This window comes from Rhinolophus sinicus, chromosome 18 (assembly GCF_057876585.1).
Source record: "Rhinolophus sinicus isolate RSI-liver-muscle chromosome 18, RSI-T2T, whole genome shotgun sequence".
NCBI lineage: Eukaryota > Metazoa > Chordata > Mammalia > Chiroptera > Rhinolophidae > Rhinolophus > Rhinolophus sinicus.
In genome coordinates, this window is record NC_142518.1 from 85,941,396 (window position 1) to 85,967,127 (window position 25,732).

The 25,732-nt window shown below is 37.8% G+C and overlaps 1 protein-coding gene across 8 annotated transcripts in view; it reads right to left on the minus strand.

The window, feature by feature from the left end:
- Positions 1-25,732, minus strand: part of TENM1 (teneurin transmembrane protein 1) — a 1,194,370-nt gene that overhangs the window by 136,185 nt on the left and 1,032,453 nt on the right. For all 8 annotated transcript variants that reach the window (XM_074324280.2, XM_074324276.2, XM_088794943.1 and 5 more), the window contains 2 exons: positions 24,366-24,509; positions 1,349-1,598 (listed from right to left, as the gene is read on the minus strand). In XM_074324280.2, the coding sequence (XP_074180381.1) occupies positions 1,349-1,598; positions 24,366-24,509 (394 nt within the window). The remainder of the gene's footprint in view (positions 1-1,348; positions 1,599-24,365; positions 24,510-25,732) is intronic.

Sequence of the window (25,732 nt, forward strand, 5' to 3'; positions counted from 1 at the left end):
CTCCCACATGCTCCACCTTGGCACCTTGCCCTTATCACGTCTTACCTGTATTGTGTTTTAGGGCCCTGCTTTCAGCTAGCAGTTCCTGTGAAAATCAATCTGACAAATGAATCCGTGTCCAGGGACTAATGAAGATTTTAGGTCGATGGGTCATTCTAAGGTTCTTGTGGTGAGGACTCTTAGAGATGCAATGTTTCAACTCCAAGGAACACATTTCTTAGAGTGGAAATGTGGGGCACTGTGCAAAGCCAGTGAAAATGGTTTTGGGTGAGGTGAAGGGAAACTTTGAATTCCATTGCTAATACATGAGATCAAACTGGGGAGGTAATTGCCTAGTTCATCTATGTGTAGTGTTTATTCGTAGCTTCAGTGTACTGACAAGAGGATGGCTTTTGGTCATTTCTCATACTATCAGAGTTCTCATAGTCTGAGTTCCATTTGTTTCTTCAGCAGAGCACTCTACAAGTTCCATTGCCCCTCAGCATAATAACGGCCCTTAAGTGGGTGCTATTCCAGTTCTACTCAATCCTTAGTCAATGACATGAGTCAAGTCCTGAGAACAATGTAGTAAATATTAACCAGTCACTGTAAAGGAAACAGTAAACTCTAAAGAAAAATTTTGATGTTACATTGACATTTGTTGAGTCTAAATTACTCAAGGTACCAAGAAACATTTGCCAGCCTCTTATATTCTTCTTTCTTTCATTTTTAAGGGAAAGAAATCTGGAGAACAACAGCATCTTGAAGAATAACAGCATGAGGCTTTAATAAAGAATTAATCATTTCTAGTCATGCTTAATAGGTTTTCTAGTAGATTTGTGAAATTAGAAGATGAGAGGGGAGCAAAATGGATGTTCATATTTGAATTCTTGCAAAACTTGATATGTCTCTTATTTTTACTTATAATTATCCATGTTACTTCCAGAAAACTGAAAAGTGGCCCTAAAGCCATAATCGAAGGAAAAAGAAATGAAGTCATAATTGATGAGAAATAGTTTAAGAACTTGGGGATGTTTAGATTGAAGAAGAGAAAGCTCAAGAACCTATCATACAAAGTTTTCACAAACTTTTCATGTTTGTGAAAGTTTGTCAGGTAAAGAGGGAAGTGGCTCTCTGCTGCTTCAGATACTAACATTTGCCCCTGTTGAGTGGATATTTTATGAAGGGAGATTTTGGTTCAATATAAAGAAGAATCTTCTAATGGCGCACTCCAAATACACAAGGTACCTCCATGGACTCTTTTTACTGTATATTCTGCTCCTCCTGGCAATGCCTCATCTCTCCATGTTATATCATTCTTGTTTTTTACTTATCCACTAAGCAAACATAGAGATTAGAGGACACTTACCTTAATTCCAAAATACTAACAGAGTTTCCTGAGGGAAATATTCGCCTTACAAAATTGAAGTCACCAACATACACACTACCATCAGGGCCAGAAGCTAAGGCAACAGGAGCAAAGAGTTTGTTGTTGTGGGCTGGGCCATTGCAGTTGGTGCAGGCTACACTCCGTTGGTGTCCATTACCCATTATAGTTGATATGACTGGGGGCTGCTGGGAAATAAACATATTTTCTCCATTCCCTTTATGTATGATTCCTAGATCCAAGAGAAAAAAAAGAATAAAACAAAAAAATTACTACACAATATTCTCAGTGATATTTTAATTTCTCTCTCATTGTTCAAAGCAGGAAGAAGTTTTGGCCTGGCATAAAAGAACTTGACAGTGAAACGCACTGCCCTTGATTTTGTTTAACTGCATAGCCACCACAAATACTGTGTTTCCCTGAAAATAAGACCGAGTCTTGTATTAATTTTTATTCCAAAAGACACATTAGGGCTTATGTTCAGGGGATGTCATCCTGAAAAATCATGCTAGGGCTTATTTTCTGGTTAGGTCTTATTTTCGGGGAAACATGGTAGTAACATAATGCTTTGCCTCAGTTTGTCCATTTGTGAAATGGGGTAATACACCCACTCCCTTTAATGCTAATTCTAAGTGCCTGAATAAAACAATTTATGACTAACTTTTAATGATGTCATATTCACTTTGGGCTCTGTGAATCATCTGTGGCTTATTTTTTCATCCCCAATGCCTGGAACACACCTATCTGATTTCAAATTACCCTCACTATGCAACTGGTTCCTGAAAAGGAAATACCAGTTAATTTTAATATTAACCTTAGCAAAACACAATAAAAAAGTTATCTACTTCTGTGAAAAGAAACGATACTGCTAGAATTCACTTCAAAGATATAAGAAAGGGACTTGAATTTTCCACTCTCTTGGACCATATCTCATTATCATCAGTGCAGGAAATAGAGATAGTGTCTTATGAAAATGCTGGAAAGCACTGTGCAGTCGTTCTCTTTGGGTAATCCTATCCATTCTTACAGGAATGGGTGGGATTTCTATATGCTAAAATTTTCTCCTGTTTTGAGTTGTCACCTGACATGCAATTTCCTACTATATCTCTTTACTTGGATCTCCACAGGTACCTCAAATTCAACAAGTTTAAAACCGAACTCATCAGTTTTCTGTACCCCTTACCAAACGCTGCTCTCCCTCCTGTGTTCCCTACACATCTTATGAGTGGTATCACCATGTGTGTATTCAACTAAATTGGAAATGTGAGCAGCACCATGGTTCTTCTTTTCCTCCTTTAAATCTAATTACAAAACCTCCATTGAGTCTATCTCCTAAAATAGGTTGAACAAGTTTTGTCGTCTCCATTCCTACCGTTACAGCTCTAGTTTAATTTCTCTTAACTTCTTGGTCTCCTAGTCTCCATGTACACCTCTCTCTAAACATTCTGCCGTAGGGATTATTTTGGTCTGTGGCATAAAACCATTCAATAGCTCCATATCCTCTATCAGATAAGGGGCACATTCATTATAATGAAGGCATACAAGGCATGATCAAACACGGTGAATGTTTACATAAAAAAATGATTACAGTAAAAGACACATTGCTATTAATCTCCCTCAAAATACCTCTCGCTTCCAACACATTTATCCCATTGTTCTTGCCACTTTCTGAAGCAGTTTTGGAAATCTTTTGCGAGTGTCTTTAGTTGCACTGTCATGGCTGCCTCAATGTTCTGAATCAATTCAAAATGTTTACATTTCATGGTCATTTTGACTTTGGGGAAGAGCCAGAAGTCACATGGTGCCAGATCCTGTGACTAAGGTGGATGAAGACACACTGTAATGTTTTTATTTGACAGAAATTGCCATATATCAGAAGTGATGTGTGACAGGGAGCATTGTCATGACGATTTACGGCACACATTAAAACACACCTTCTCTGAACTGTAGCTCACATCTGACTGACTGTACTGAACAAGATGAAACCTGTCACAAACTGTTACTAAGGTTCAACACGCCACTTCCCACATTGAAGATCCCTGTCTTTCCATTGGATGACACTCGTCAGCAGCATTCACCATATTTTGCAATCACAATGAAAGGTCCTGTGTCACACATAGCTTCTGGCATGGCAATTTCTGTCAAATAAAAACATTATGGTGTGTCTTCATCCACCTTACTAACAAGATCTGGCACGGTGCAACTTCTGACTCTACTCCAAAGTCAAAATAACCATGAAAGGTAAATGTTTTGAATTGATTCAGGACATCGAGGCAGCCAGGACAATGCAACTAAAGACACTCACGAAAGAGGACTTCCAGAACTCCTTCAGGAAATGGCAAGAATGGTAGACGTCATCAAAATAGCAGGGTAAGGTGAACCACTCTAAATCTTCCCTGGAATTTTTGACTAATCGAACAAGTATAACTCTACAAAGGACTCCCTGCAGAGCAGACAGACAAGACAAACAGGCCCACTAGTGAATTCACCTAAAAGTGGGCGAATAGCATGAGCAGGGGAGAAGGGAAGGGAGAAGAGCGGAGTCGGAGCCACACTGGCGCAGGACACAGACCTAGCTCAGTGCTCCAAGCTCGTTGCATCCTGCAACTACTGCAGCTGTGAGAGAGGGAAGAACTCAGACTGCTAGGGCTCTGTTTATGGCCCACAGGGCTAAGGGGACAGCATATAACATGGCTGAACCCAACGCACACGGCAGAGACCTTGGAGAAAAGACTGAGGGAAGAAGGCTGAAAATGGTGGTTTAACCCTCACTGCTGAGCAGAGAACGGAAGCTTTAGGCACTGAGACTAGCCGCCTCCTCCCTACCCTCCCTGAGCTCGCCCTGCCCCAACCTGCCTGGTGCTAGAAGCAGAACAGTAGCAGTGTTAGATCAAAAGAACAGAATATTTGCTGTTTTGAGAACTGTGGTCTGCAGACACAGATTCGCAGCCCAACTAGTTCCGGCAAAGGGGAGGGAGCTGTGGAACCAGGACCAGCTGTGGTGGTGGTCGCTGACATTGCTCTGGGCCACCTCTCACAACTCACCCCACTGCTGACCACACCTATCTGGGCGGATCCCTGCAGGAGTAAACAAAAGAGCTGAAACATACAGACTCTGAATCTGGTGCAGGAAGAGCTTTGGAACTTCAAAACTCTCCACACACCCACACGGACACTGCGCCCTGTGACACAGGTGAACTACTAACAGAGGAGAAGCCCGTCTCCCAGGGAATCCCCCCATTGTTTGAGAAGCTGGAATAGCGCAGAGATAACATAGCACTACTGTGTGAGAGAGAAAAAAAGGCTGCAATTGGAGAGAAAATAAAACATTCTACCAACAAGTACTGGAAAACAAAAGAAATACTCTTCCTATCAATCTGTTGTAGAAGTCACTCCTATAGATGTCCAGGAAGAGAAATAATAAATCAGTAATTGCCATGAATAACCAAGGTAACAAGACAGCTCAGAAAGAAAGTGAAAAGTCTCCAGAAAAGGAACTTAAAGATATGGAAGTCTGTGACTTAAATGACAGAGAATTCAAGATTGCAGTTCTGAAAAAACTCAACAAGATACAAGAAAACACAGATAGGCAGTTAAATGAACTCAGAAACACAATCGAAGAACAATATGAGCATTTTATGAAGGAGATTGAAATCTTAAAAAAGAAACAAATAGAATTTTTGGAGATTAAGAACTCAATGGAAGAAATTAAGAATGAAATAAGCAGCTTAGGTAGTAGAGTTGACCAGATGGAGGAAAGAATCAGTGACATCGAAGATACAAACCTGGAAATGACATGGATGGAAGAAGAAAGAGACTTGAGACTTAAAAGAAATGAAAGAACTCTGCAAGAACTTTCTGACTCCATCAGAAAGAGCAATATAAGAATAATGGGCATACCAGAAGGAGAAGAAAGAGAGAAGGGAACAGAGAATATATTGAAACAAATTGTCGATGAGAAATTCCCACACTTGTGGACAGAACTGGATCCTACAATCGAAGAAGAAAATAGAACACCTAATTACCTCAAACCAACAGGCCTTCTCCAAGGCACATTGTATTGAAGCTGTCTAAAATTGTTGACAAAGAAAGAATCCTCCAGGCAGCAAGGGAAAAGAAGACGGTAACCTACAAAGGAAAGCCCATTAGATTATCATCAGATTTTTCAGCAGAAACTCTACAAGCCAGGAGGGAGTGGATCCAAATATTCATAATATTGAAAGAGAGAAATTATGATCCAAAAATAATATATCCAGAAAAGATATACTTGAGATATGAAGGAGGAATAAAGACCTTTCCAGACATACAGAAGCTGAGGGAATTTTCTAATACACGACCTGCAGTACAAGAAATGCTGAAGGAAGATACTCAACCACCATCAACAGGGACAATCTGTGGCAACCAAAACATAAAAAGGGTGAGAGTAAAGGCCTGAACCGGAATATAGGAATGGAGAAAGTAAGCGTGCTGAAGAAAATGGAATACTCTAAATATCAAATTTTCTTTTACATAAACTTAAGGGTAACCACTCAAAAAAAATCCAGAACTGAAATATGTATTGTAATAAAAGAACATGGAACATTCTCAAGGATAGACCATATATTGGGACATAAAATCAGCCTCAGCAAATTTAAGAAGATTGAAATAATACCAAGCATATTGCCTGATCACAAGGCTTTGAAACAGGATATCAACTGAGAAAAGAAAACAGGAAAAAACACAAACACATGGAGATTATACAACATACTTTTAAAGAACGACCAGGTGAAAGAAGAAATTAGAGGAGAGATAAAAGATACATAGAAACAAATGACAATGAAAATACATCCTACCAAAATTTTGGGGATGCAGCAAAAGCAGTTTCAAGAGGGAGATTTATATCATTACAGGCCTATCTCAAGAAACAAGAAAAATCTCAAATAAATAACCTGACGTTACACCTTAAATAACTAGAAAAAGAACAACAAATGAAACCCAAGGTCAGCAGAAGAAAGGAAATAACAAAAATCAGAACAGTACTAAATGAAATAGAGAACAAAAAGACAATAAAAAAACACACAATGTAACAAAGAGCTGGTTCTTTGAAAAGAGTAACAAAATTGACAAACCCTTGGCTAGACTTACTAAGATAAAAGAGAGAAGACAGTAATTAACAAAATCAGAAATGAAAAAGGGGAAGTTATCACGGACACAACAGAAATACAAAGGATCACCCAACAATACTATGAAGGACTATATGCCACCAAATTCAATAACCTAGAAGAAATGGACAAGTTCTTAGAAACATGTAGCCTTCCAAGGCTGAACCATGAAGAACTGGAAAATCTAAACAGACTGATCACCAGTAACGAAATTGAATCAGTCATCCAAAACCTTCCCAAAAGAAAAAGTCCTGGACCAGATGACTTCACTAGTGAATTCTACCAAACCTTCAAGGAGGATCTAATAACAATCCTGCTCAAACTTCCAAAATATTGAAGAAGAGACAGTACTCCCTAACTCATTTGATGAGGCCAACATTACCCTGATACCAAAACCTGGTAAGGACAACAACAAAAAAGAAATCTAGAGACCAATATCTCTGATGAATACAGATGCAAAAATCCTAAACATAATTCTAGCAAACCGAATACAACAATGAATTGAAAATATTCATCACGACCATGTGGGGTTCTTCCCTGGGACACATGGATGGTTCAATATCCACAAATCCATCAATGTGATACATAACATGAACAAAATAAAGGACAAAAATCATATGATTATATCAATTGATGCGGAAAAAGCATTTGACAAGATGCAACATCCATTTATGATTAATACACTTAATGCAATAGGTATAGAAGGAAAATACCTTAACATAATAAAGGCCATACATGACAAACCCTCAGCTAATCTCATAATTAATGGTAAAAAACTGAAGCCCTTTGCTCTACGTTCAGGAACACGACAGGGATGTCCCCTATCACCTCTGCTTTTCAACATAGTGTTGGAAGTCCTTGCCAGAGCAAGCAGGCAAGAGAAAGAAATAAAAGTCATCCAAATTGGAAATGAAAAGTTAAACTGTCACTCTTTGCAGATGGCATGATGCTATATATAGAAAACCCTAAAGACTCCACCAAAAAGCTATTAGAAACAATCAACGAATACAGTAAGTTCCCAGCTACAAAATCAACATACGAAAGTCCATTGCATTCTTATATATTAACAATGAAATCTCAGAAAAAGACATACAAAACACAATTTTTTTTTTGCAATTGCAGCAAAAAGAATAAAATACCTAGGAATAAACTTAACAAACGATGTGAAAGAAGACCTATAGGCTGAAAACTACAAGACATTTTTAATAGAAATTGAAGAAGACACAAAGAAATGGAAACACATTCCCTGCTCAAGGATTGGAAGAATCAATATAGTAAAAATGGCCATATTACCCAAAGCAATATACAGATTTAATGCGATCCACATCAAAATCCCAATGGCATTTTTAAAAAAGTAGAACAAAAAATCTTCAGATTTGTTTGGAACCACAAAAGACCTCGAATAGCCAGAGCAATCTTAAGAAAAAAGAACAATACGGGAGTTATCACAGTCCCTGACTTTAGGTTGTACTACAGGGCTACAATAATCAAAACAGCATGGTATTGGCGGAAAAAAACAGACACACAGACCAGCGGAATAAAATTGGGAACCCAGAAATAAAACCACATAAATCTGGACAATTTTTGACAAAGAAGCAAAAAAACATACAGTGGAGAAAGGACAGCCTCTTCAATTAATGGTGCTGGCAGAATTGGATAGCCACGTGCAAAAGAATGAAACAGGACTTCTGTCACCATGTGCCAAAATTAATTCAAAATGGATCAAAGACTTAAGCATAAGACCTGAAACAATAAACTTCATGGAATAAAACATAGGTACTAAAATTATGGACCTTGGGTTCAAAGAGCATTTTATGAATTTGACTCCAAAGGCAAGATAAGTAAAAGCTGAAATAAACGAATGGGGCTATATGAAACTTAAAAGCTTCTGCACAGCAAAAAAAACCATCGACAAAATAGTGTCAACAAACTGAATGGGAGAAGATTTTTGCAACCAGTGCCTCCGATAAGGGGCTAATATCTAAAATATACAAGGAACACACGCAACTCAACAGCAAAAAAGAAACAACCCAATTGAAAAATGGGCCGACGACCTGAAGAGACATTTCTCCAAAGAGGACATACAAATGGCAGAGACATGAAAAAATGCTCAACATCAGAGAAATGCAAATAAAAACCACAATGAGATATCCCCTCACCCCAGTCAGAATGGCTATCATCAACAAGACAAATAGTAACAAGTGTTGGAGAGGCTGTGGAGAAAAAGGAACCCTTATACACTGTTGGTGGGAATGCAGACTGGTGCAGCCGTTATGGAAGGCAGTGTGGAGGTTCCTGAAAAAAATTACGAATTGAATTACCGTATGACCCAGCAATCCCTCTCCTGGGTATCTACTCAAAAAGTCTGAAAACATTTATACATAAAGACACACGTGCTCCAATGTTCACTGCAGCTTTGTTTACGGTGGCCAAGACATGGAAACAACCAAAATGTCCTTCGATAGATGAATGGATAAAGAAGTTGTGGTATATATACACAATGGAATACTATTCGGCAGTAAGAAAAGATGATATAGGAACATTTGTGACAACATGGATGGATCTTGAGAGAATAATGCTGAGCGAAACAAGTCAGACAGAAAAAGCAGAGAACCATGTGATTTCACTGATATGTGGTATATAAACCAAAAACAACAAAAGAACAAGACAAACAAATGAGAAACAGAAACTCATAGACACAGACAATAGTTTAGTGGTTGCCAGAGGGTAAGGGGGGCGGGGGGTGGGGGGTGGGATATGAGGGTAAAGGGGATCGAATATATGCTGATGGAAGGAGAACTGACTCTGGGTGATGAACACACAATGGGATTTATAGATGATGTAATACAGAATTGTACACCTGAAATCTATGTAATTTTACTAACAATTGTCACCCCAATAAATTTAATAAAAAAAAAGAAGTTGTGGTATATACACACAATGGAATACTATTTGGTGGTAAGAAAAGATGATATAGGAACATTTGTGACAAGATGGATGGATCTTGAGAGTATAATGCTAAGTGAAATAAGTCAGACAGAAAAAGCAGAGAACCATGTTTTCACTGATATGTGGTATATAAACCAAAATCAACAAAAGAACAAGACAAACAAATGAGAAACAAACTCATAGACACAGACAATAGTTTAGTGGTTGCCAGAGGGTAAGGGGGTTGGGGGGTGTGAGATGAGGGTAAGGGGGATCAAATATATGGTGATGGAAGGAGAACTGACTCTAGGTGGTGAACACTCAATGGGATTTATAGATGATGTAATACAGAATTGTACAACTTAAATCTATGTAATTTTACTAACAGTTGTCACCCCAATAAATTAAATATAAAAGAAATAAAAGTTAAGAAATAAGAAAAAAATAGTCATGTGGATGTAAATTAAAGCACAGGGAATATAGTCAATAATATGGTAAGAACTATGTATAATGTCAGGTGGGTACTAGACTTATTGTAGGGATCATGACAGAAATTATACAAATCTCGAATCACTATGTTGTAGTCCTGAAACTAATGTAACATTGTATGTCAACTGTAGTTTAAAGCATTTTAAAATAAAAATTTATTAGAAAAAAAGAAAATAGCAAGAATGTTGGAATAAGTGTGTTGGAAGCAAGGGTAGAATTTTGAGTGGGACTAATGGAAATGTGTCTTTTACTGTAGTAGTTTTTTTTTTTTAAATTTAAACATTCACTGTAGTTTTTGATCACACGTCATACCAAGTCCTCCATAATTTGGCCCTTGCCTACTCCTTCAGTCTCCCCTCTCATTGCCCTCTGATTTGTATCCTGAGTTTTAGCTACAGTGAACTATTTACAGTTATTTTCACATAAGTACATACCTCTCTGCTTTTGTCCTTTCCTGAATGACTTTCTTATCTTGTCTCCTTGGGGGGAATTCTTACCTATCCTTCAGAGCTCACCTAAGTTCTTCCTTAATGCTCTGTCCAGGCAGAATTAGCTACTCCATCCTCTGTATCCCCACAATTTGTTTTCCATAGCCCTGTCATTATCCTTACCCCACTGCATGATGCAGTTTTCATTACTTCTCTGTCTTACATATTAGAACATGAACTCCCTGAAGGTAGACACTCTGTGTTATACTTTTCTGCATTTTAGTGCCAGTTCCTCTGGCCAAGTCATTATAAGTGCTCAGTAAATGTTGAAAAGAGGTTTTGAGTCTCTTGTAGCTTCCTTGTCCAAATCCCAGTGATTTTGCAAACCTGCTGAGCCTGGGCAGGTAATCCAAGGAACAGGTACTGCTGTGCTAAATAAATAGTTCAAGTCTGCCCAGAATGAGCCAAGGCAACTAAAGTATCCATGCTGTGAGGGGCATGCCAATGTGCTGGACTGAAGTAGCTGAAAACAGATGAATGAATGCAGTTATCCCATACAGTCTTACTTTCTTCTCCCATGACCCCTGCTATCTATCTCCTCAGATTGCCTGTTACTTTCCCTAAACATTTCCTAAAATGTCATTCTCAGTTTTCTTCCAATTTTCGGTGCCACAGTCCTACAATGGAAACTATTGATCACTCTGAAATAGGAACTGTGTTGGCAACAATAAATAAGAGGGTAAAAGGTGAAAGATTTATGTGATCTGAAGAGAATACTAATGGCTAATAGACATATGAAAAGATGCTCAATATCACTAATCATCAGAGAAATGTAGATAAAAATCACAATGAGATACCACCTCACCCCAGTCAGAATGGCTATCATCAATAAATCAACAAACAACAAGTGCTGGCGAGGATGTGGAGAAAAGGGAACCCTCGTGTACTGTTGGTGGGATTACAGATTGGTGCAGCCACTATGGAAATCAGTACGGAGGTATCTCAAAAAATGAAAAATACAAGTACCTTATGACCCAGCAATGCCACTCCTGGGTATTTAGTCAAAGAAATCCAAGACACTAATTCGAAAAATATATATGCACCCCTCTACTGCAGCACTATTCACAATAGGCAAGTTATGGAAACAACCGAAATGCCCATCAATAGATGATTGGATAAAATTGTGGTACATTTATACAGTAGAGTATTACTGTGCCATAAAAAAGAATGAAATCTTACCATTTACAACATGGATGGACCTAGAGGATATTATGCTAAGTGTAATAAGTCAGACTGAGAAAGACAAATACTATATTAACTCACTTGTATGTGGAATCTAAAGAGGTAGACTCATTGATACAGAGGTAGACTCATTGATACAGAAAAACAAAAACAAAAAACTAATGGTTGATAGATGGGAAGGGGGTTGGGGGATGACGGAAAAGGTGAGGGGATTAGAAAGTACAAATTGGTAGTAACAACATAGTCACAGGGATGTGAAATACAGTATGGGAAATATAATCAATAATGTTGTAAGGATTGTGTAGGGTGTCAGATGTGTGGACTAGTTGCTGATATTGGTGCATAGCTTCCCAATAATTGTCAGACCACACACACACACACACACACACACACACACACACACACACACACAAAGTTCTGAAAACTATTGGGAACTATAAGTTCACGAACTCATCCTAGAAAAAGTGCTACATACCTCATTGCTGAATAGCACTACAGTTACCTTCGAAGTACTCCCCTTGGGAAGCCATGCACTGATGCCAGAGCCTAGTCCATTCCTCAAAGCAATTTAGAACTCTTTTTCTGGAATGGCCATCAGAGCCATCATTGTATTACCCTTGATGTCCTGAATGTCATCAAAATATTTTGCTTTCAATATTTCCTTTATCTTCAGTGAAAGAAAGAAGTCGTTGGGGGCCAGATCTGGTAAGTAGGTAGGGTGTTCCAATACAGTTGTTTGTTTACTGACTGAAAACTCCCTCAGAGGCAGTGTCCTGTGAGCTGGTACATTGTCATGATGCAAGAGCCATGAATTGTTGGCGAAAAGTTCAGGTCATCTAACTTTCACGCAGTCTTTTCAGCACTTCCAAATAGTAAACTTGGTTAACTGTTTGTTCAGTTGACACAAATTCATAATGAATAATCCCTCTGATATCAAAAAATGTTAGCAACATCATTGAAACAAGTTCGCAATCTTAATTGTCAAACCTCATGTGTGTTTATTATATATATATAATATATATAAGTTAATGCATAATATATTTATAAATATGTTTATAAATATATTTACATATTTATAATATTTATATTTATAAATAGAATATAAATATATATTATATGTTATATATACAAAAATATTATATATACATAATATACTGTATATATTATGCATATAATACATACATTATATATTCACAAGAGGTAAAGTACAGCATAGGGAATATAGTCAATGGTATTGTAATAGCTATACATATGTATGATGTCAGATGGTTAGTAGACTTGGGGATTATCACTTTGTGAGGGGTGTAAATGTCTAATCATTATGTTGTTTTGTATGTCTGAAACCAATAAATAAAAAAAGGGAGTAAAGCATACACAACACCATAGCACCAAATATGTACTTGGAAGGGGCCTTTCAGAAAACAGAAATCATTTACATCATATAGGCTTTGGATTTCAAATCTAAGTATTTTTACCTCTCATCCAAGGTGATTCTGACTATGTTTTCAATATATGATCTGCAGGAGCAGTTAGGAGTTTATGCCCCAACAAATTGGTGTTTTATTGCATAACTGATATATCTTGAAGATCACTTTCTTATTAATTTTTTAATAACTTTATTAAGCAGTATAAAATTCCTTAAGATTTAGAATAGTTAATCAAGTAAGATTAATAGGACTGAATCATAGTTCCCAAAACCACTTAACTGTAGTGTGATTGATACCGTAATTTAAATGAATTGGGAGGAAATGAATGAGAATTGGAATGACAGTTGCACAACATCATTGAAAAGAAATCTCCTGATAACCACTAACTGAATATCCTACACATGAGATTATGATATGTTCTCTAATAAATGAGGAAACAGCATATCAGTATCTCAGCAATGCATTATAGGGTATATCATTGAAAAATATTCCCAATTATTGGCTTGGAAATACCAAATTTGTTATTAACATCTATTTTCACAGGTAGATCTCCATTTTTTAAAATATCAATATAAGGGTATAGTTAACAATTACCTTCAAAATGATATGTTATGACCAGGCTCCTGGCAATTTAAACTAAAGATGACTATTATTTTTTTTTTAAATATATTTTATTAAATTTATTGGGGTGACAATTGTTAGCAAAATTACATAGATTTCAGCTGTACAATTCTGTATTACATCAACTATAAATCCCATTGTGTGTTCATCACCCAGAGTCAGTAATCTTTCCATCACCATATATTTGATCCCCCTTACCCTCATCTCCCACCCCCACCCCACACCGCCCTTACCCTCTGGTAATCACTAAACTATTGTCTGTGTCTATGAGTTTCTGTTTCTCATTTGTTTGTCTTGTTCTTTTGTTGTTTTTGGTTTATATACCACATATCAGTGAAATCACATGGTTCTCTGCTTTTTCTGTCTGACTTGTTTTGCTCAGCATTACTCTCTCAAGATCCATCCATGTTGTCACAAATGTTCCTATATCATCTTTTCTTACCGCCGAATAGTATTCCATTTTGTATATATATCACAACTTCTTTATCCATTCATCTATTGAAGGACATTTTGGTTGTTTCCATGTCTTGGCCACCGTAAACAAAGCTGCAATAAACATTGGAGCACACGTGTCTTTATCTATAAATGTTTTCAGATTTTTTGGGTAGATACCCAGGAGAGGGATTACTGGGTCATATGGCAATTCTAGTCCTAATTTTTTGAGGAACCTCCACACTGCCTTCCATAACGGCTGCACCAGTCTGCATTCCCACCAACAGTGTATGAGGGTTCCTTTTTCTCCACAGCCTCTCCAACACTTGTTACTATTTGTCTTGTTGATGATAGCCATGCTGACTGGGGTGAGGGGATAGCTCATTGGGGTTTTGATTTGCATTTCTCTGATGTTGAACATTTTTTCATATGTTTATTTGCGATTTGTATGTCCTCTTTGGAGAAATGCCTCTTCAAGTCCTCTGCCCATTTTTCAATTGGGTTGTTTCTTTTTTTGTGGTTGAGTTGCATGAGTTCGTTGTATATTCTGGATATTAGGCCCTTATCAGAGGCACTGTTTGCAAAAATCTTCTCCCGTTCTGTTGGTGGCCTCTTTATTTTGTCGATGGTTTCTTTTGCTGTGCAGAAGCTTTTAAGTTTCATATAGTCCCATTCGTTTATTTTAGCTTTCAATTCCATTGCCTTTGGAGCCAAATTCATAAAATGCTCTTTGAAGCCAAGGTCCATAAATTTAGTACCTATGTTTTATTCCATGAAGTTTATTGTGTCAGGTCTTATGCTTAGGTCTTTGATCCATTTTGAATTAATTTTGGTACATGGTGACAGATAACAGTCCAGTTTGATTCTCTTGCACATGGCTATACAATTCTCCCAGCACCATTTATTGAAGAGGCTGTCTTTCCTCCACTGTATGTTTTTAGCTTCTTTGTCAAAAATTATCTGTCCATATTTATGTGGTTTTATTTCTGGGTTCTCAATTCTATTCCACTGGTCTATGTGTCTGTTTTTCTGCCAATACCACGCTGTTTTGATTATTGTAGCCCTGTAGTACAAGCTAAAGTCAGGAAGTGTGATACCTCCATTATTGTTCTTTTTTCTTAAGATTGCTTTGGCTATTCAGGGTCTTTTGTGGTTCCAAACAAATCTGATGAATTTTTGTTCTATTTCTTTAAAATATGCCATTGGGGTTTGGATGGGGATTGCATTGAATCTGTATATTGCTTTGGGTAATATGGCCATTTTAACTATGTTGATTCTTCCAATCCATGAGCACGGAATGTTTTTCCATTTCTTTGTGTCTTCTTCAATTTCTTTCAAAAATGTCTTATAGTTTTCAGCATATAGGTCTTTCATATCCTTGGTTAAGTTTATTCCTAGGTATTTTATTCTTTTTGCTGCAATTGCAAAAGGAATTGTTTTTTGTATTTCTATTTCTGAGATTTCATTGTTAGTATATAGGAAGGCAATGGACTTTTGTGCGTTGATTTTGTAGCCGGCAAATTTACTGTATTCGTTGATTGTTTCTAATAGCTTTTTCGTGGAGTCTTTAGGGTTTTCTATATATAGCATCATGTCATCTGCAAAGAGTGACAATTTAACTTCTTCATTCCCAATTTGGATGCCTTTTATTTCTTTCTCTTGCCGTATTGCTCTGGCAAGGACTTCCAACACTATGTTGAAAAGCAGAGGTGATAGGGGACAGCCCTGTTGTGTTCCTGAACGTAGAGTAAAGGGCTTCAGTTTTTCTCCATGAATTATCAGATTAGCAGAGGGCTTGTCATATATGGCCTTTATTATGTTAAGGTATTTTCCTTCTATACCTATTTTATTAATGTTTTCATCATAAATGGATGTTGTATCTTGTCAAATGCTTTTTCTGCATCAATTGATATAATTATATGTCTTTTGTCCTTTATTTTGTTTATGTGATGTATCACATTGATGGATTTGCGTATGTTGAACCAACCTTGTGCTCCGGGGATGAACCCCACTTGGTCGTGATGAATAATCTTTTTAATGCATTGTTGTATTCGATTTGCTAGAATTTTGTTCAGGAGTTTTGCATCTGTATTCATCAGAGATATTGGTCTGTAGTTTTCTTTTTTTTTTGTACTGTCCTTACCAGGTTTTGGTATCAGGGTAATGTTGGCCTCATAAAATGAGTTAGGGAGTATTGTCTCTTCTTCAATTTTTTGGAAGAGTTTGAACAGGATTGGTATTCGGTCCCCTTTGATGGTTTGGTAGAATTCACTAGTGAAGCCGTCTGGTCCCGGACTTTTGCTTTTGGGAAGGTTTTGGATGACTGATTCAATTTCGTTACTGGTGATTGGTCTGTTTAGATTTTCCAGTTCTTCATGGTTCAGCCTTGGAAGGCTATATGTCTCTAAGAACTTGTCCATTTCTTCTAGGTTGTTGAATTTGGTGGCATATAGTCCTTCATAGTATTCTTGGATGATCCTTTGTTTTTCTGTGGTGTCCGTGATAACTTCCCCTTTTTCGTTTCTGATTTTGTTAATTAGTGTTTTCTCTCTTTTTATCTTAGTGAGTCTAGACAAGGGTTTGTCAATTTTGTTAATCTTTTCAAAGAAGCAGCTCTTTGTCACATTAATATTTTCTATTGTCTTTTTGTTCTCTATTTCATTTAGTTCTGGTCTAATTTTTGTTATTTCCTTTCTTCTGCTGACCTTGAGTTTTACTTGTTCTTCTTTTTCTAGTTCTTTAAGGTGTAACATGAGGTTATTTATTTGGGAGTTTTCTTGTTTCTTGAGATAGGCCTGTAATGAGATAAATTTCCCTCTTAAAACTGCTTTCGCTGCATCCCAAAAATTTTGGTAGGATGTATTTTCATTGTCATTTGTTTCTATGTGTCTTTTGATCTCTCCTCTAACTTCTTCTTTGACTCAGTCATTCTTTAAAAGTATGTTGTTTAATCTCGATGTATTTGTGTTTTTTCCCGCTTTCTTTTTGTAGTTCATATCCAATTTCAAAGCCTTGTGGTCAGAGAATATGCATGGTATGGTTTCAATCTTTTTAAATTTGTTGAGACTGATTTTATGTCCCAATATATGGTCTATCCTTGAGAATGTTCCGTGTACACTAGAAAAGAATGTATAGTCTGATGTTTTAGGATGAAGTGCTCTATAAATGTCAATTATGTCCATGTCATCTAATGTGTCATTTAAGGCTGCTATTTCGTTATTTATTTTCTGTTTGGATGATCTATCCATAGCTTTCAATGATGTATTTACGTCCCCTACTATAATTGTGTTGTGGCCAATTTCTCCCTTCAGTTCTGTTAGTAGTTGCTTGGTATATTTCGGTGCTCCCTGATTGGGGGCATAAATATTGATGACTGTTATGTCTTCTTGTTGTACAGTCCCCTTCACCATTATGAAATGTCCATCTTTGTCTCTTGTTATCTTTTTCACCTTGAAGTCTGTTTCATCTGGTATCATTATGGCTACACCTGATTTTCTCTGGGTACCATTTGCTTGGAGTGTCAATTTCCATCCTTTCACTGTGAGTCTTTGCTTGTCCTTGCAGCTGAGTTGTGTCTCTTGGAGAAAGCATATGGTTGGGTTTAGCTTTTTGATCCAATCTGCTACTCTGTGCCTTTTTATTGGTGAGTTCAGTCCATTTACATTTAGGGTGATTATTGATATGTGAGGATTTCCTGTCATTCTATCTTTAGTTTTCTGGTAAGGCTATGTCTCCATTGTTTCTTTGCCTTTTTGTTGTTGTCTATTATTTCTGTGTGGTGGTATTCTATGATGTTTCCCTCTGTTTTTTCTTTTTTTACAGTATATATTTCAGTTCTGGATTTTTTTTTGAGTGGTTACACTTAAGTTTATGTAAAAGAAAGTTTTATATTTAGAGTATTCCATTTTCTTCAGCACGCTTACTTTCTGCATTCCCATATTCCGGTTCAGGCCTTTACTCTCCCCCTTTTTGAGTTTTGGTTGCCACAAATTGTCCCTGTTGATGGTGGTCGAAAAGCCTCCTTTAGTATTTCTTGTAGTGCAGGTCGTGTATTAGAAAATTCCCTCATCTTCTGTATGTCTGGAATGGTCTTTATTCCTCCTTCATATCTAAAGGATGTCTTTGCTGGATATATGATTCTTGGCTCATGATTTCTCTCTTTCAGTAGTTTGATTATTTGGTTCCACTCCCTCCTCGCTTGTAGAGTTTCTGCTGAAAAATCTGATGATAATCTAATGGGCTTTCCTTTGTAAGTTACCATCTTTTTTTCCCTGGCTGCCTTGAGGATTCTTTCTTTGTCGTTGAGTTTAGACAGCTTCAATACAATATGCCTTGGAGAAGGCCTGTTGGGATTGAGGTAATTAGGTGTTCTATTTGCTTCTTGGATTCGAGGGTCCAGTTCTGTCCACAAGTTTAGGGAGTTCTCATCGGCAATCTGTTTGAGTATATTCTCTGTTCCCTTCTCTCTTTCTTCTCCTTCTGGTATGCCCATTATTGTTATATTGCTCTTTCTGATGGAGTCAGAAAGTTCTTGTAGAGTTCTTTCATTTCTTTGAAGTCTCAAGTCTCTTTCTTCTTCCATCTGTGTCATTTCCAGGTTTCTATCTTCGATGTCACTGATTCTTTCCTCCATCTGGTCAACTCTACTACCTAAGCTGGTTATTTCATTCTTAATTTCTTCTATTGAGTTCTTAATCTCCAGGAATTCTATTTGGTTCTTTTTCAAAATTTCAATCTCTTTCGTAAAATGCTCATGTTTTCTTTGATTGTGTTTCTGAGTTCATTAAGCTGCCTATCTGTGTTTTCTTGTATCTCGTTGAGTTTTTTCAGAACTACCATCTTGAATTCTCTGTCATTTAAGTCACATATTTCTGTATCTTTAAGTGCCTTTTCTGGAGATTTTTCACTTTCTTTCTTAGCTATCTTGTTGCCTTGGTTATTCATGGCGATTACTGGTTTACTATTTCTCTTCCTAGACATCTACAGCAGTGGCTTCTCCAACAGGTTGATAGGAAGCAGTCTTTCTTTTGTTTTCCAGTACTTGTTGGTAGAATGTTTTATTTTTTCTCCAACTGCAGCTTATTTTTCTTCTCCCACACGGTAGTGCTATGTTTTCTCTGCACTATTCCAGCTTCTCACACATTGGGGGGATTCCCTGGGAGACGGGCTTCTCCTCTGTTAATAGTTCGTCTAGGCCCCAGGGCGCAGTGTCCTGGTGGGTATGCGGAGAGCTTTTGATGTTCCAAAGCTCTTCCAGCTCCTGATAAATTGCCCGTATGTTCCAGCAGTTCTGTTTACTCCTGTAGGGATCCGCCCAGATAGGTGGGGCCAGGGGCTGGGTGAGTTGTGAGAGGTGGCCCAGAGCAATGGCGGCGACCACCACCACAGCCGGTCCTGCTTGCACAGGTCCCTCCTCTTTGCCGGAACTCGTTGGGCTGCGAATTTGTGTCTGTGGTCCACAGTTCTCAGAACAGCAAATATTCTGTTCTTTTGCTCTGACACCGCTACTGTTCCGTTTCTAGCACCCCCGCAGGTGGGGGTGGGGCGAGCTCTGGGAAGATAGGGAGGGGGCGGCTAGTCTCAGTGCCTAAGGCTTCCATCCTGTGTTCAGCATGAGGGCTTAAACCACCGCTTTGTCTTCTTCCCTCAGTGTTTTCTCCAAGGTCTCTGCCGTGAGCGTTGGGTTCAGCTGAGTTATATGCTGCCCCCTCAGACCTGTCAGCCATAAGCGGAGCCCTAGCAATCCGAGTCCTTCCCTCTCCCGCAGCTGCGGTAGTTCCGGGAAGCAGCGATCTCAGAGCACTGAGCTAGGTCTGCGTCCTGTGCCCGCGCGGCTCTGTCTCCGTCTCCGCACTTCTCCCTTCCTTCTTCCTTCCCCCCGCTCGCCCAAATCTCCCACCTGTAGGTGATTTTGTTAGTGGGGCTCTTTGTCTTGCCTGTCTGCTGTGCAGGGAGTCCTTTGTGGAGTTTTTGTTGTTCGATTTGTTGTAAATTCCAGGGGAGCTTTACAGAGGCTCACCTCACGCCGCCCCCATTTTTCCGGAAACTCCAAGATGAGTATTCTAAAGCATTATTCTAAGCTTGCAACTCTAAAACTCCCCTTTTCCATTAGAAAGTCCAGCACTCCATCATAGAAGAAGAATGATTAAAGGAAATAAAACATAAGGCAATATACTGTCTGATTACATCTCAACAATTGACATGTTGTTTTCATGCAAGGTACTAAAGTGCCAGTGAAATTACCATTCATGTTTAAAGCTGAAGCAATCATAACAAAAATGGGCAAACCCCTTTTGTATTGCCCTGGAAAAATAGATCATTTTGAAGGGTGTTTTTGTTGTTTCAAGAATCTGTGTAACCTTCCGTTACATAGAACCAGGGTATACCATCTATTAACAATGATTTAATACCAATTCTTCTGCAAAAGATTCCTTGAAAATAATTTGTTTATATTCCTGGAAATCTTTATCAATTACTGCTGCATCCCTTCCTGTTTATTCTGCCACACACGCTCATTTTGAAACCCGAATCAAATGATCCTAGGACAACACACATTCTTAATCTGAAGGCCATCTTCCTGCTTAGGACTGGGTGTCTTGTTTGCAGTCAACAACAAAAATACCCCATGGATAGGGCCTACTGCTCATTTTCTCCCCTAAGTTTCCCTTTTCTCTGCCCAAAGAACAGTCCATTGTGTATTAAGTGAAGCATACTTTTAAACACACTACTCATATCCTCCTGCTATCTTGTTCAGAACTTCTTTTGAAGCTTGTAAATAAGGTTGAAATAAAAATTCCCTTGGAAGCCAGTGAGTGGGTGGTGCTTTATGCTGATTTCAAAGAAGAAACCATTTTTCAGACTAAAGAAAAACAGGGACATAATACATATTCCTCTTAGGTCTTGACTGAGAGGATATAAACACAAACTGGGAGGTATGCCAGTATGATCAATGGAAATTTATTTCCACTCCCAGTAAAACTATTTGTTGACATACCACTGGCCTACCTTAGAGGCCAAGTTAAAGGAAATTCTTCATCCATTTCAGATGAATGATGATACTCAATTAATACTCTGGATTGTTCTTTCTAATAATTTTTAACACTCAACTGGCAAGAAACACTAGGGGATATGTTTCATATAAAGATAAACTACAACAAATATCTTAGCTTTGTAATAGATGATTCATGTACACATTTTTATTTCACATAATTTTAAAGAACTGATTTATCCTAAAAGGAATGAATATGCACTCTCCATAATCACTAAAAAGATGTATTTTTAAGGAATAATATTGAAAAATACAAGTTCTTGGCGTTTCTTTACCTCAGTGAAAGTAGGAACCATCCATATATATCAGGCATAATATTTGGAAACAATTCTCCACAACCAATGGTTAATTGTCAGGTAAATATAATTGCTGCAAATGAAATGACAAATGGTCTGAAAACACTGCCTACTAGAAACTACACACTGCATAATGATTCCGGAGCCAAAGAAAAATTAAAGAACTGAATGGCAGCAGACATCCAATCTAATTACAGGTTTCTTTTTAACCAGTGAGAGGAAACTGGGGGAAGATACATTCTTGTTTCTAATCTGCTATCTGTCTCAAATCAAAAAGCAGGGTGCCTAAAGAGTTGGGCTTTTTACAGAAAGAAGAGGAGTGGGGCAATTTGGAGAGACATTGCTCTTGCCTTAATCAGTCAGAAAAGACTGTGACATGAGGGGAAAAGAGCATTGCTTTCTAAATTGGCCTTCCTAGAGCTGCTCCCTCAGACTTTCATTCCTGCTTCTAAAACTGCCTTTGTTGGTGGGATTTAAACTTTGAAAACAGCCCAAGAGAGGTGTTCATGTCCAAGGTCAGGCTGAAAAGCAATGGCAGAGCTGGCTTCAGATCTGATCCTGGCAAGTGTGATCAGTTCTTGGTTAGAAATACAACGTGCCTGAAGATGAAATGATAAAATGAACAAATATTCCTTAAAAAACAAACAAACAAAAAACTAACAAAAGAAAGGTTTTTTTCTCAGAACATAATTTTCAGAAAGAGACAGAAAGCAGATTTAGTGGGGCTAGAGTAAGCACAAGCAATCATTTTGGGAGTGATAAAAATATTCTAAAACTGTTGTGATGGTTGCACAACTCTACAATTTACTAAAAATCAATGATGTACACACTTAAACTGTGTGAAGTTTATGGTGTATAAATTATACTTCAGTAAAGCTGTTAAAAAGATTCTCAGTAATAACTTGGCACCTGTTACCTAAAAACTAATTATTGGGGAATAAGGGGTGTAGAAAATAAATTTGTGCAACTAGGGGGAGAAAAGACGACTTTCTGAATTGCTCCCCTCTATACTGAATTTTTAAACTTGTGTGAAGCAAATAGTAAGAGGATACAGGACTGGGAGAACACAGCTGGGGGCTGGCTCCATTGAGGTCATTTCCCACTTTGTGTTTAATGTCAATGACAGGCATTTGGAAGATACAATCCATACAAGCCAATAAAAGTGAGTGGAAAAGAAATGGCTGCTTAAAATGTCAAACTCTTTCAAATCAAAACAAAAACGTAATAATTTAGTAAGTGGCATCTGCCCTTTCGTTTTGGTACTTTAAAAACTGTGATTCTCCTTTTGACAACAGAAAAAAGTTGACATTTTTATATCTGTGCCTGAATCTTTGCTCTTAAAAAGTAAACAACTTGAAATGGAATTTAGAATCCTCCTTGAGAGGGAGAAAGGAGGTACAGTGGGGGCATACCGCAATGGACTCATTCACCTTCAGGATCCTACACTAGGACTATCGTAGGTGGTCTCATTCCATGGCTGAAGCAAACCGGGTTAGCTTTGGCAATCAAAATGTCCCTGCCTATGTGGCTGTTTGGCTCAGCTGATCCAACAAGGGTGCTCAGGAAGTAAGATTGTAACTGTAATTATAAAATGGATCACTTAGCCTTGGTCAGTTCCTGGCCTTACAAAATAATTGGATATTAGTCAGCTGTTCCACAAAGATAAAATGGATACAAGGATGGCTGAATGAAGGAATGTACCTACCTCAATCCATTTGCTTCCCCAGTCCTGGACAAATAACCCAAAGTACATATTCTACTGAATGCTACCCAAATTCTGCCTCTTTAGATGAAAAGGACTGTGATTTTCAGCGAAAACTTACCAACAGATGTTCAAATGAAAGCTGGATGAAAACACCAATGACTGGTTTCCCAGTAGGGTGCAAAAGATGGTGGAGGAACTGGGATGAAGCATTTATGACCAGGGTAGCAAAATCAGTTTGTTTGAGAGACACATGGGCTCAAGGGCCACCTGCGGTCCCGTCTCCTGATTTATTTAACGTTTTTATTACAAACTAGGAGAAAGTGACAGCAGGAAATGTAGTTCAAAGAAGGCAAAGACCTAACATGAGTCTTGTTCTCATTGTTTTTTTTCCTGTTTTCCTAAATCCAGGACTTAGAAGACTTAAAAGTAAGTGAAGTCCAGGACTGCACACTTTCCCCAGACTTTCACTTTCTTCCCCTGTCTTTTCTACCTCTTCTTTTCTTTAACCCATTACTGTCCCTTTATTCCTAGCTTCTTATTGGAGATACTGACAGCTGTGTGGGTAAACAACTACTATGTAGGAGAAAGAGCACAGTGCTCTAGCTGCTTACTAACTGTGCAATGTTGGGGAAGGTCATGTGACCATTAAGCTTCAGATTCTTGATCTTTTAAATGGGGTTAATGCCACATTACATGGTCACTGTGCTTAAAATGGTACAGAATTCACTAAAGCCCTCTATTACATAGATGATTCATTAATTCTAAGATGCACATTTTGCTTCACATTTTAACATCTCTGAAATAAATATGTATCTTATAATCAATGCATATCACAGTTTAATTGGAAGCATTTTCCATAAAATAATGGAGTACTTATAATTGATGGTGTCTTGGATTATATTTATATAATATAATATTTAATATGTAAATTATTGTTCCACTTTTAAAAAGTTGGTTACAATGTCAGATAAACTGGTTAATCACCTGGGATAGGAGGAAAACCCAGTTTCATATAACTGTGATGAAGAGCTCTCACTGTACTAGCACTAATTAGAAATCAGATTATTGTATTTGAAAGGAAATATACTAACATGGTCATCTCTACGTGGTGGAGTTATAAGTAATTTTTTCCTTATAATTTTCCAAATTTTCTACAATGAATATGTTTTACACATGTATGTATATACGTATGTGTATAGCATTAGAAAAACAGTATTAATGAATATTTTAAAAGCTGCTTACCACTTTGAGGATTCAAAATATGATGCTTATTCAATGACCAGCCTCCTAGGTTAGAAGCATCCATCTCAAAACCTTGCAAAATGACTGTCCTTTTCTCCCAGAGAATAAAGTCAGGGCAAGTTTCATATTCATATCCCACAGATACTGCAAACAAAGAGTTAATAACACATTAGAAAAATTTTAAATATATAGTTTTTATTTTCACTCTGGTTAATAATTCTGTGGATGTTACATTTGGTATTGAATTCTGATTTGGGTTGAAATTTGACTGCAAATGCCTTTCACTTAGCACAGTACAGCATAGCACCTAGCATTGCATTGGGCATCCAAAAGTGATCAGTCAGTGCGTATTGGATAAATATATGAATGAGGACTGTCATTAGGTATGTACCATATGTTTATAGACTTTAAGCTTTAGTAAGACTTTTGGATTGGAGGCTGTGTTGTAAAACTGAAGAAATAAGCTCTGTGAAGGGTTAAGCTGTTGTGACATAATTTCTTTCTTTACCTTTGTGGAAGAAATGCAGAGAAGGCTGGTTTCTTTTCTCTACAGAGTGCAAAACACACTTAGGAAGCTGACTTTGGGGTACTGGGTCACTTATGTAACAACTGGCTACAAATAAGACTAATAAAAATCAATTTGCCCAATTTATATTTTCTCCTGCGCTAACTGGCCATTAATTTGTCGAGAAGTCTGAATTTGCTTAGAGTGTTGCAAGCACTGCCAGTGTAAATTCCATGTTGTGCATATTATATTTTGGTTTCTGCATAGAGCTAACCAATGGGACATCACCAAACATTTGGCTTCAACTCTGATGAAGCACAGATATTGTGCATTAAACTTGGAATCCTGGCATGCCACTAAAATGGGAAGTGCAGAATGTGGTAGCGTGGGTGCTTCTGCCCTACTGAAACATGTGTAGCTCAAGTATACCAAGTCCCAGCCATTGTCTCAGTTGGTAAACCTGCTCACCTGTTGGAACCCCAGATTTCTGAATTTAAAATTCTTTTTGTCCTCATGATGTTCGAAAACTGAGACTATTAGTTCAATGCACTGCATACCCCGAAGCTTCTTTCCCCCTTCCTGGCAGCTTAAAATATCCCTAGCTGGTTTTCTGCCATTGCTTTCGAGTACCTGCTTCTACCTGACTCTGGAGAACTCCTTCTTTTATAATTTGGTTATGAAAACTGATAATGGGTTGGGGGGTGGGAGATGAGGGTAAGGGGGATCGAATCTATGGTGATGGAAGGAGAACTGACTCTGGGTGATGAACACACAATGGGATTTATAGATGATGTAATACAGAATTGTACACCTGAAATCTATGTAATTTTACTAACAATTGTCACCCCAATAAATTTAATAA